Raw genomic sequence first — 13,716 nt, forward strand, 5'->3', positions numbered from 1 at the left:
AATAATATTCGTGTAAATGTGCAAATATAGTACTGTAATCTGATCGACACCTGGTCACAGCCAAGTATGTCATGGGGTTATCATGTACTGACGTGTGTTTATATGACCTGTCCTGTATTATTCATAAGACTAAAGTCAAATCGGCCGATGTCTTACAATACCCAAGATTATACGTAGATGCTTTTTGGAGTCACTTTTCTATTATCCTCTCCACCTTGAGAAGTGCAAAACTATACATTTAGGGAAGGTATTCCCAAACAGGGATACGCGCAATGCCGTTGGGGGTACGCCAAATAAAAATGTGATTCACATTTTTTTTTTTATCATAATAATACATTTTTAAAATTGTCATTTTTTTCTTCTTCGCATTTTCAAAACATTTCATTTATATTTTACAACGGGGCTATACATTTTGGTGAGTTTTTTTTCTCGCCTGAGTAGCCTCGTTTCACTGCCAACAATACAATTAAACCATCTAGTGTTCAGCGAAATAATGACTCAATGTCATATGCAGGTAACCTAGTCAAATAATTAACATCCAATCACATTAACCTTTACTCTCTCGCGGGAATTACACTAACTGTCCGTATGTAGCCAAACGTAGCTGCTGCTCATGTTGGTATCTGTACTGATGGCGGAAAAGCCATGACAGGGAGACATACCGGAGTGGTAACGAGCTTGCAAGCAGTTGCTCCTGACACCACTTAGGTACACTGCAGCATCCACCGAGAGGCTCTTTCTGCCAAGGGAATGCCTGACAGCTTGAACAACGTTTTGAACACTACAGTGAAAATGGTTAACTTTGTTAAAGCAAGGCCCTTGAACTCTCGTGTATTTTCTGCAATGATATGGGCAGCGACCATGTAACGCTTTTACAACATACAGAAGTCCGCTGGTTATCAAGGGGCAAAGTATTGACACATTTTTTGAATTGAGAGACAAGCTTAAAGTTTTCTTTACTGACCATAATTTTCATTTGTCTGACCACTTGCATGATGACAAGTTTCTCACACGACTGGTCTATCTGGGTGATGTTTTTTCTCGTCTGAATGACTTGAATCTAGGATTACAGGTGTAACAGGGTTATATTGGTGATTCCCCTTGCCACTTTATTGTTAAGCCAATGGGTTTTTGGTTTTAGTTTTGTCTTGCCTTCAGCTACTCAACATGGCATCTTATTGGCTGGTTTGCGTAGCTTGCTTACGAGGGAGGATGTTTCAGTTAGAATCGTCCCAGTAAACAAGCACCAAACCAGCGGTAAGTTGTTGGTTGCAAAGCACTGTACGTCAAAAGTGATTTTTATACTCCCAAGGGATGATTTAAATGTACAATTTATATCAATTTGTTTGTAAATGTTATTCGAACATCACACATAAGATGCAGCGTTTTTTGGTGAATATTTGTTGTGCGTTTTGTTGTAGAGAATTCCCGCTAATACTAGCTAGCAACTTACTGTGTCTGGTGGGGGCGTTCGTATATTTGGTACAGTGCATGATTGCAGAGTTGGATGGTGAGCCGTGCATTGCATGACGTGCAATTTTGTGCTGTTTCTATCAGGTACATTGTTCAAAATATTATATTGTATATTGTAATTGTTGTATTATTTTGGTAACTACATTGCCCAATGAACAAGCACCAAACCAGGGTGCGTGAGTGCAGAGTTGGATGGTGAGCCGTGCATTGCATGACGTGCAATTTTGTGCTGTTCCTATCAGAATAAAGCTCCATGACTGGTGCTACAAGTTGGAGTTCGTGTCGATGATTAATTGTACACAACGCAAGAAGAGTACTGCTACACAGGGACTCTCCGTAACTATATTACATGTGTGGTACAAAATTGAGGCTATGATTAATAAGTTGGAGCTCTTCACTGTCTGCATTAACAAGGTCAGGTCTTTCCATCATTGTATGATTTTTTGTGTGCAAATAAACTCAAGCTTACGGACAATGTCAAAAGCGAAGCACCTGAGTGAGTTGGGTGCTCAATTACGCAGGTACTTTACAGAAACGGATGACACAAACAACTGGATTCGTTATCCCTTTCATGCCCTGCCTCCAGTCCACCTACCGATATCTGAACAAGAGCCTCATCAAATTGCAACAAGCGGTTCTGTGAAAATGTAATTTAATCAGAAACCACTGCCAGATTTCTGGAATGGGCTGCGCTCAGAGAAGCCTGCCTTGGCAAATTGTGTTGTTAAGACACTGATGCCCTTTGCAACCACATTCCTATGTGAGAGTGGATTCTCGGCCCTCACTAGCATGAAAACTAAATACAGGCACAGACTGTGTGTGGAAAAGGATTTAAGACTGAGACTCTCTCCAATACAACCCAACATTGCAGAGTTATGTGCATCCTTTCAAGCACACCCTTCTCATTAACCTGTGGTGAGTTATTCACTATTTTCGATTAACAAATAAGGTTTTATATGTAAGATGGTTAAATAAAGAGCAAAATTACTGATTATTATATTATTATTTGTGCCCTGGTCCTATAAGAGCTCTTTGTCACTTCCCACGAGCTGGGTTGTGACAAAAACTCACACTCATTCTTGTGTTTAATAAATGTATCGTATAGTGTGTGTGTGTGTGTGTGTGTGGCAGGCTTACAATGATGGCAAAAAACAACATTTGAGAGTGCGCTGACCCTGGTGCCAGAGGGGGTACGGCAGCTGGAGGTTGAATGTTTGAAGGGGTACGGGACTATAAAAAGTTTGGGAACCACTGATTTAGGAGATTATCACCAGATATAGGCAGTGACCATGGACCATTCAGCAGAATAGTTTTTGTTGAGGACAGTATATTACATAGTGCTATCATGTGGTCTTATTGGGTATCAATATTTGTCCTCGTGGCAAAGCTGTGATCAACTCTAAAGTCTATAGCTTGAGGGTATTTTGAAGACACTAATGACTACTCAAACCAACCATCATCTTCAATTTTAATACACTATTATCACTCCTGTGTTGGCTGGGGCTGCAGAGCAGAGCATCTTCCCAAATAAGATGCCAAGTGATGCTATATGAATTGTAACATTGTTACGTAGGACCCTTACACAGTGTTACATAGGACCTTGCTAGGGTATCAAGTTTCACCAGTTTAATCAGAAGGGCTACACAAAAAAGCTGACACAGAAGTTTTAAATGGAAAAAAAATCCCCACACAATAATAGGATATACATTTAATGTTATTTTATACTATAAAACATTATAACGTGTTTTAGATTTTTAAAAAGTATAATTTGCTTTTAATTAGGCTAAAGAACCGTAGGTTAAAGGAAAGGTTCACTCAATTTGAATATTATATTGTTTTTTGTGCATCTCTGAGTGATGTTCTATCGATTCCCTGGGTCATTTCATGTTTTCATGTGTATCTGAGTTATTGGCGTTCAAGCAGGCAGAGATCCGTCCGGTATGACGTAGCACTGTGATGAAGTAGATCTCACTACATTGGAAGTTAATAGGAATACGACTTTTAGATAGTTAAAGCATCTATCATACATAATACTGGCAGATGTTATAACGCAATCGGTTGTCTTCTCTCGAATGAGCCATTGATCATATTTTTTGCGATTATTCCTACCTTGAGAAATGTGTAATTTAATTGAGGGTCTAGCACATTTTTCTTATAGACTCCTTTCCAGTACAGTACACACGCACAGATGCACGCTACTCTTGGCGGCAGTAAGAAAGCCATCGCCAACTGCACCCATTCAACATAATCTAGATTAACGTTTTTATTACTTCTAAACTAAATAACTTTTTGGGGGGTTCTCAGCCACTTACAATGATATTTTGATTCTTGCTTGAACAGTCGCTAAGATTATACAGTGCCAGTCAAAAGTTTGGACACACCTACTCATTCAACGTTTTTTCTTAATTTTTTACTATTTTCTACATTGTAGAATAATAAACACATATGGAATCATGTAACAACCAAAAAAGTGTTAAACAAATCAAAATATGTGTTATATTTTAGATTCTTCAAAGTAGCCACCCTTTGCCTTGATGATAGCTTTGCACACTCTTGGCATTATCTCAACCAGCTTCACCTGGAATTCTTTTCCAACAGTCTTGAAGGAGTTAGCCCTTACACAGCCTTGAGGTGTGTTGGGTCATTGTCCTGTTGAAAAACAAATGATAGTCCCACTAAGCGCAAACCAGATAGGACGGCGTATTGCTGCAGAATGCTGTGGTAGCCATGCTGGTTAAGTGTGCCTTGAATTCTAAATAAATCACTGACAGTGTCACCAGCAAAGCACCCCCACACCATCACACCTCTTCCTCCATGATTCATGGTGGGAACCATACATGCGGAAATCATCCGTTCACCTACTCTGTGTCTCATAAAGACACGGCAGTTGGAATCAAAAAGCTCAAATTTGGACTCATCAGACCAAAGGACAGATTTCCACCAGTATAATGTCCATTGCTCGTGTTTCTTGGCCCAAGCAAGTCTCTTCTTACTGGTGTCCTTTAGTAGTGGTTTCTTTGCAGCAATTCAACCACGAAGGCCTAAATCACGCAGTCTCCTCTGAACAGTTGATGTTGAGATGTATGTTACTTGAACTCTGTGAAGCACTTATTTGGGCTGCAATCTGAGGCTGGCAACTCTAACTTCTCCTCTGCAGCAGAGGTAATTCTAGGTCTTCCTTTCCTGTGGTGGTCCTCGTGAGAGCCAGTTTCATCATAGCGCTTGATGGTTTTTGTGACTGCACTTGAAGAAACTTTCAAAGTTCTCAAAATGTTCCGCATTGGCTGACCTTCATGTCTTAAAGTAATGAGGGACTGTCATTTATCTTTGCTTATTTGAGCTGTTCTTGCCATAATATGGACTTGGTCTTTTACCAAATAGGGCTATCTGCAGTATACCACCCTTATTCCACAAATTCCACAAATGAACTTTTAACAAGGCACACCTGTTAATTGAAATGCATTCCAGGTGACTACATCATGAGCTGGTTGAGAGAATGCCAAGAGTGTGCAAAGCTGTCATCAAGGCAAAGTGTGGCTACTTTGAAGAATCTCAAAAATAAAATACATTTTGATTTGTTTAACACTTTTTTGGTTACTACATGATTCCATATGTGTTATTTCATAGTTTTGATGTCTTCACTATTATTCTACAATGTAGAAAATAGTAAAAAATTAGAAAATAATAAATAAAAAAATGACCTGGAACGAGCAGGTGTGTCCAAACTTTTGACTGGTACTGTATGTGGCAGGGTCTACAGACAACCTCGGATTACAAAGGGAAACACCTTCTTTGCCCGCTTTAAGGACAACACAGTACCATTGATGCGGCCCGCTCCCAAGGACTGTGGGCTCTCGCTTTCCGTGGCCGACGTAAGACATTTAAGCGTGTTAACCCTCGCAAGGCTGCCGGCCCAGACGACATCCCTAGCCACGTCCTCAGAGCATGCGCAGAACAGCTAGCTGGAGTGTTTACCGATATATTACATCTCTCCCTATCCCAGTCTGCTGTCCCCACTTGCTTCAAGACGTCCACCATTGTTCCTGAACCCAAGAAAGCAAAGGCAACTGAACTAAATTACTATCGCCCCGTAGCACTCAATTCTGTCATCATGAAATGCTTTGAGAGGCTAGTTAAGGATTATATCACCCCTACCTTACCTGACACCCTAGACCCACTTCAATTTGCTTACCGCCCCAATACATCCACAGACGATGCAATCACCATTGCACTGCACACTGCCCTATCCCATCTGGACAAGAGGAATACCTAGGTAAGAATGTTGTTCATTGACTACAGCTCAGCCTTCAACACCATAGTACCCTCCAAGCTCATCATCAAGCTTTGGGCCCTTGGTCTGAACCCCGCCCCGTGAAACTGGGTCCTGGAATTCCTGATGGGCCTCCCCCAGGTGGTGAAGGTAGGAAGGGTGCGTGCTCAGCCCCCTCCGGTACTCCCTGTTCACCCATGACCGAGAGGCCACACACGCCTCCAACTCAATCATCAAGTTTGCAGACGACACAACAGTAGTAGGCCTGATTACAAACAATGACGAGACAGCCTATGGGGAGGAGGAGAGGGCCCTGGCGGAGTGGTGCCAGGAAAATAACCACTCCCTTTACGTCAACAAAAAGAAGGAGCTGATCGTGGACTTCAGGAAAAAGCAGAGGGCGCATGCCCCTATCCACATCGACGGGACTGCAGTGGAGAAGGTGGAAAGCTTCAAGGTCCTCGGCATACACATCACTGACGATCTGAAATGGTCCACCCACACAGACAGTGTGGTGAAGAAGGCGCAACAGCGCTTCTTCAACCTCAGGAGGCTGAAGAAATGTGGCTTGGCCCTTAAGACCCTCACAAACTTATACAGATGCACAACTGAGAGCATTCTGTCGGGCTGTATCACCGCCTGGTACGACAACTGCACAGCCCGCAACCGCAAGGCTTACCAGACGGTGGTGCGGTCTGCCCAACGCATCTCCGGGGGCACACTGCCTGCCCTCCAGGACACCTAAAGCACCCGATGTCACAGGAAGGCCAAAAATATCATCAAGGACATCAACCACTCGAGCCACGGCCTGTTCATCCCGTTATCATGCAGAAGGTGAGGTCAGTACAGGTGCATCAAAGCTGGGACCGAGAGACTGAAAAACAACTTCAAGTCCAACAAACTGTTAAATAGCCATCACTAGCAGCTACCACCCGGTTACCCGACCCTGCACTTTAGAGGCTGCTGCCCTATATATATATATATATATATATATATATATATATAGACATGGAATCACTGGTCACTTTATTAATAATGGAACACTAGTCACTTTAATAATGTTTACATACTGCTTTACTCATCTCATATGTATATACTGTATTCTATTCTACTGTATTTTAGTCAATGCCACTCCGACATTGCTCGTCCTAATATTTATATATTTCTTAATTCCATTATTTTACTTTTAGATTTGTGTGTATTGTTGTGAATTGTTAGATATTACTTCACTGTTGGATCTAGTGTCACAAGCATGTTGATACACCCGCAATAACATCTTCTAAATTTGGTTATGTGACCAATAACATTTGATTTGATTATGGCAAAATCTACATTTAAGATGTTTAAAGTGTAATGCAGTTGATTCGCGATGATGACGAAACATTATATTTAAACAGGACATTCATACGCGCCTTAAAATCCAATTGTATTCCAAAAGTAGTGTGAAATGCACTGATAAGCAACATGTAAATAGAGACTAAGAACTCTACCCTGTTCCTCCACTAATTTGCTGCAATCGCAAACACAGAAAGGAGTATATTTGGCTGTCACTTTAGTCCAGGGTGCATTGCATGGTGCAGATGCCAGAGATATTATAGAAAGGAGATAAGAATTCAATGAATTATTGGAATTTGTAACGCCCTTCCCAGCAGACTGTTAACCACTCCTTGAAGGACAGTGCTCGTTGTCCCAGAATCGTAATGAAAGCACCGTCACCGTGCAGCCCATTGACGTAAAATGGGCAACGTTTCCTATCTCCTCAAAAGTATCTCTGCAGTTGCGAACGTCAAACTCAATTTGCAGGTTGAACATGGTGAGATTGTAGACGTCTAAATTAATAGTGCAGTTTGTTTAGGACATTTTATATCTAACGAGCTACGTTACATGCTGATATTGTCTTTGGTATTATTGTGTGTAGCTACGTTTGCTAGCTTTCTAACCAGTCAGCCCATAGAGCATTGCATTGTGGATGTTGTAGACGACTTGAGCTGTAACATATTTTCCACAATGATTTTCCATGTTGATACCAACCTTATTATAACTCCAAAATGAAACGTTTGTTCACAAAAAAAATATTGTTCTCACATATTAGTGTTATTGAACACTGTAAATTAAAGGGATTATTGGTTTGGGGTGGATTTTTCCTGTAATGGTTGTGTTAACATGGACTATATGGAATACAGTTTCGTGATATTAGAAGGGTATATAATGTTAAGGTCACAAAGGGCCTAGATCTCATTAATTCACCAGTGATGTTTGCTATTCAAATTAATGGCAGAGAGTTGACATGACAGCGCTAACAGAAAGGCGCTAGCTAGACTGAGTGTTCGTTACAAAACAAAATTACTTTGGGTTGTGTAAGTTTCTTTCTCTACGACCCACAGAGGGCGTTGCTGTGGCTTCATCACATTCACTTCTGTCATGGCTGCCGTAGCACTGGTACAGGGTGCGAGTAGGGGACTGGGACTCGAATTTTGCAGAAATATCTTAATAAACAAAGCCCCAGGAGCATTGATCGCGACATGCAGAAATCCGGACAATGCCGCGGAGTTGATGAGCTTAGTTGCGCAACACCCGGGAAAAGTGACAGTTCTGAAATTGGACGTAAACAGAGAAGATGACATCCAACGCGCGGCTGAACATGTTAAAAAGACATTCGGTAAAGTTGACCTGATCATCAACTCCTCAGCGATGCTTCATCCCTCTGGTAAAGGCGAGACCAGCCTGAAGGATGTTTCTGCACAGGTAAGCTAGCTAAATCGAGTCATGCGACGATCAGTGATGGAGCTGGTGAAAAGTGAAGCAAACGGCTTGTTGAACAGTTTAAGCTAAATCTGTGATTGGTAAATAGCTGGGCTATATTGGTAAATACATTTTTGAGAATTTGAAATCAATGACAGTTATTTTCTTGAAGAAAATTGTACAACTTTAATAGCCCATCAGAACCCATACTATATTTACTTATTGATTGTAAACAATGTCATTCAACATTCTTTACAACATGGTTAAAACTATCATGTGGATGTCACGGACTGGCAGTCCTTATATTGAGAATACTGTCTATGGATTTGAGAGGTGTTACATTTTTCCTAGCCCCATCCCTCAACTGTCTACTAAAACTGGTGTTTTTTTCAAATGTCAGACTCATTCATTGTTGTGTTTTTAGGGAATAATCTCAACGTTGACAACAAACACTGTGGGACCATTGGTGATGGCCAAGTACTTCGCTCCGCTATTGCAGAAGGGTAGTGGTGCATTTGGCCAGCAGCCGCCAGAGAAAGCCAAACAGCATAGTGGGATCATTGTCAACATCACTGCAAAAGTCGGATCCATTGGTGATAACGGTATGCATCATATGTATAATTTTGGAAGTCAATCCCATCAATCATAGATAGACTCATCTTAATTGATCGACATTTTAAAATATTAAACAAATCAAATACAAATCAAAAATCAAATGTTATTTGTCACATGCGTCGATTACAACAGGTGTAGACCTTACAGTGAGATGCTTACTTACAAGACCTTAACTAACAATGCAGTTTTAAGAAAATCCCCCAAAAAGTAAGAGATAAGAATAACTAGTAATTAAAGAGCAATAGCGGAGCTATATACAGGGGGTACCGGTACAGAGTCAATGTGTCAACGTGCGGGGGGCACCGGTGTCGAGGTAATTATGTACATGTAGGTAGAGTTATTAAAGTGGCTATGTATAGATAATAACAGAGAGTAGCAGCAGCGGGGTGGGGGGGGGGGGCACGGCAAATAGTCTGGGTAGCCATTTGATTAGCTGTTCAGGAGTCTTATGCCTTGGGGGTAGAAGCTGTTTAGAAGCCTCTTGGACCTAGACTTGGCGCTCCGGTACTGCTTGTCGTGCGGTAGCAGAGAGAACAGTCTATGACTAAGGTGGCTGGAGTCTTTGACCATTTTTAAGGCCTTCCTCTGACACCGCCTGGTATAGAGGTCCTGGATGGCAGGAAGCTTGGCCCCAGTGATGTACTGGGCCGTACGCTTGCGGTCGGAGGCCGAGCAGTTGCCATACCAGGCAGTGATGCAACCCGTCAGGATGCTCTCGATGGTGCAGCTGTAAAACCTTTTGAGGATCTGAGGACCCATGACAAATCTTTTCAGTCTCCTGAGGTGTAATAGGTTTTGTCGTGCACTCTTCACGACTGTCTTGGTGTGCTTGGACCATGTTAGTTTGTTGGTGATGTGGACACCAAGGAACTTGAAGCTCTCAACCTGCTCCACTACAGCCCCGTCGATGAGAATGGGGGCGTGCTCGGTCCTCCTTTTCCTTATGAATCATCCTTATGACTGATTTAAGTGTCTAATGGCTTCTATTTGACTTTCAAATTTGACTATTTCAAATGGAGTGCATTGATGTAGGCTAATATAATTTGACAGTTTTATCGACTTAAGTTTGTGGTTACACATTCACACATCAAGCAGTCTATACGTTTAAAAGCGAGGGGCATTATGTAACCTGCACATGGGCGTGGCCATTCAACTTGTAAGTTGAACAATTTCAGAATAAGTCTGTCTTGTCTGTCCATCTAGGTCTTGGCGGGTGGTACAGCTATAGGATGTCCAAAGCAGCACTCAACATGGCCACGCGTAACCTGTCCATCGAACTGGGGAGGAGCAGGCCCAGAGTGGTGTGTGTGTCCATGCATCCTGGCACAGTGAATACGGATTTGTCTCGCCCCTATCACAAGAATGTGCCCAAGGACAAGCTCTTCAGCACGGGCCACTCTGTGCACTGCCTCATGAGCATCATAGATAGCCTGAATATTGACAAAACAGGGAAAGCCTACAACTGGAATGGTTCAGAGCTGCCCTGGTGAAAAACAACAGTACGCATATTCCTCGACAAAGCTTACCAACCTCAGTCAACTCAGGTTTATCTTATATTCTGACCAACTGTACCAACTGTTAAATAAAGGTTAAATGTAAAAATCTAAATAAACTGTACCCAAAATAATGAGTTTCCGCAAATGGGGCTTTCCAAGAATGATGGTGGTATATTGTGTCCTAGAAGCTAGCATGAGAAAATAAAGAGATACTTTAGTGCTATTGTTTTACTTATATTACAATGTAATTATCTGTGTAAGATTCTTGGTAAAAAAGTGACAGTTAATACAGACACCTTCCTTCAACCCTTCAAATGGGGCTTCTTTTTTGTTGAAACAACGAAAGCAATAAAGAGAGATGTTAAAGAGTACTGTCAAATCCTTTTGAAAACGTGATCTGTTGCATTCTATGGGTGATGTGACACTTTGGAATGTTGCATTCTATGGGTGATGTGACACTTTGGAATGTTGCATTCTATGGGTGATGTGACACTTTGGAATGTTGCATTCTATGGGTGATGTGACACTTTGGAATAACTTTTTTTGTTAGTTCTGTGAGTTTGTTCAGGAGCTGCTGGTTATCAGGGTAATTAAACATCAAAGACAACATATCCTACTTGTTCCAAATATAAAGAACAGGCCAGTTGTTCCCAGGTCTCTCTACTACTTCATGCTTCTGGCCACTAGATGGTGTTAATATTCCAGTTTCTCCCAACACAAGTCACAATTCAGTTTACCAGGTGAAAGCCTACTCTACACCAAGCCTATTTGATACTCCAATCCTCATAGGCTACATGCTTATAGAGTCTCATTCACAAGACATTTGTGACGCAAATATGACAGGAACAGCACATACTGGTGGACATGTACACAACCGTTCAAAAGTTTGGGGTCACTAAGAAATGTCTTTGACAGAAAAACACATTTTTTGTCCATTAAAATAACATCAAATTGATCAGAAATACAGTGTAGACATTGTTAATGTTGTAAATGACTATTGTAGCTGTAAGTAAGTTTGTAAGTGACCCCAAACTTTTGAACAGTAGTGTAAATCCTACAAAGATTACGGACATGGACAAGACAAAGATAACATCTCTCCTAGGGTGAAAGTGATGATTAGAGTAAAACAAACTTTTTGATTTCAGCAGACACAAATAATAACCTTTCAGGCACATGTTACATAGTGCAGACAGAGCAATCCGATTATCACACACTGGTGTGCATATAGGCCGAGGGTCATTATAGCTTAAAAAAGAAAGAAAGTGGACTCGATGTACACGCCCCCGTGAAAATCAAATTAGGATAATAATAACAAATCCCCATTAAAAAAAAATCTGTCAGTTTAAGCTAGACATGAGCCCTATCTGCAGTGAAAGACAGAGTTAGAGCAGTGTTTGTCAGACCAGTAGGCATCCCGAAAATCGGTCTTCTCACGAACAATGTCTGTATCGCATAATATTATTATGACCTTGCTATGGAAAGACGAGACTGTCAAGAACACGATGATGTTCTCCGTTTTGATCTACGACCTCCACAAGTGTCAGGAGACTCTTCTGAAGTCGCCGATCTGCCAACCTCTGTCTGTAGTGTCCCAACAGTTTGGGCTACACACTAATATGTCCCCTCTTGTGGAAAGGTGAGACTAGAATGTCCACAGGCCTCACAAGACTCTCTAAAAGTCCCGCCCCCCCACCAGTTGTACAAATGTACAGAAGTATATATGGAGACTGTATAAGGGGTTAAATACATGTAATATAAAAAAATAAATCCTGATCTTTCTTATATCTCTCAGATATAGGACAGACACCAGAACAAACTTCCTTTAGATTTTTTTGGGGGGGACTATCTGTTGTTCCATATAGTGAATCTGTTAATCAATGCGTTTGTATGGGCTAATAGCAGTAAAGTAATTTTTCATCAAATAATTGTTATGGATTTTAAAGTCAATGTTCCCACGTTTCAGAGTAAACGCTGTAGTGTAGCCAAGGCTATATGTCGGCTCAATCGGAAATTGCCTTTAAAAACCTCAATGCCCATAATCTGTGATTAGATTAAAACCTGGCCCTTGTTTGGTTATTTCGTATTAGTAGCCTACACACAATTGCCGCTAAAAGATTCATTTGTAGGCAGAAGGCCTACAAAACATTTATAGTCTGCTAAATAAATAAACAACTGATTGAAATACTAAATGAACACTACTTTAAAATACATAATTTAACTACACAGTAATTAATCAGTCTCACAAACTACTGAAACTAGGGTATAGAGGGCTTTAGGACTTGGAACAGTTTCACTCATGAACCTGAGTAGCCTGTCCTCAGTAGCCTAGTTCTAATCATGACGCAAGTATATGAACAACAGGTTGGTCTGCAAGGCTATTACGCAACCATTTCCACTCTGAATATTTGACTGTACTGTCTGTTCACAGTAGACCTACGGCAAAAGTATAATAACTTCTTATAAATAGATATTCTGAAAATCATATCAACCTCGCCAGACCAAATGTTAGTGTGTGCCTAGATAAGAACCACCTAAAAGTAAATGTGAGGAACAATCCCATCAGTTTGTCCTAGGATAGTTTGTGCCAGAACAAAACAGAAGGTAATGATGACAACACCCAAAGATACACTGACAGTTTCGTCACTATATAGATTACAAAGTATCAATAACTCACCATTTACCTCTGACCCACAGAGATGCACAGGTGTAAACAAAAGCTTCATAATCACATGTGAAAAGCAAGATTTGGGAAAAACAACATGACATAGCGAGAAGTAAACAGCTTCTCCATCGGAGTCAGTTTTGACACATATAGGAAAATGTTCATCACAGCCGGTCATGCCCTCCACTTGGCTGTGTTTGTGTGTTATAAATCATGTCGACATTACTGTCTAGGCTACTAACAGCACTCATGACCATTGCTTAATGCATACCTATAAATATGGCAGAGCCATGGCTGAACGTTGCATCCAGAGGGAATAACATTTAATAATCAAACAATAATTAGATTATCCATTGCCTGGGCGACTGTTCTACTTTTTATGCATGTAAACCTGAATGCTTGGTTGTATTTTCTGTATAGAACAGGAGCGCATTGCCTGTGTCCCCTGGAGGGTAAAC

General features: G+C 41.1%; 1 protein-coding gene across 1 annotated transcript; it reads left to right on the plus strand.

The window, feature by feature from the left end:
• Positions 1-7,390: 7,390 nt before the first annotated feature.
• LOC139569976 (C-signal) lies at positions 7,391-10,965 on the plus strand. Its single transcript, XM_071391383.1, has 4 exons — positions 7,391-7,556; positions 8,128-8,488; positions 8,910-9,087; positions 10,304-10,965. Exons 2-4 carry the CDS (start codon positions 8,165-8,167, stop codon positions 10,588-10,590), a joined length of 789 nt encoding a protein of 262 aa, XP_071247484.1. The 5' UTR covers positions 7,391-7,556; positions 8,128-8,164; the 3' UTR covers positions 10,591-10,965.
• The last annotated feature ends 2,751 nt before the right edge of the window (positions 10,966-13,716 follow it).

The sequence above is a fragment of the Salvelinus alpinus genome, chromosome 3 (genome assembly GCF_045679555.1).
Source record: "Salvelinus alpinus chromosome 3, SLU_Salpinus.1, whole genome shotgun sequence".
Taxonomy (NCBI): Eukaryota; Metazoa; Chordata; class Actinopteri; order Salmoniformes; family Salmonidae; genus Salvelinus; species Salvelinus alpinus.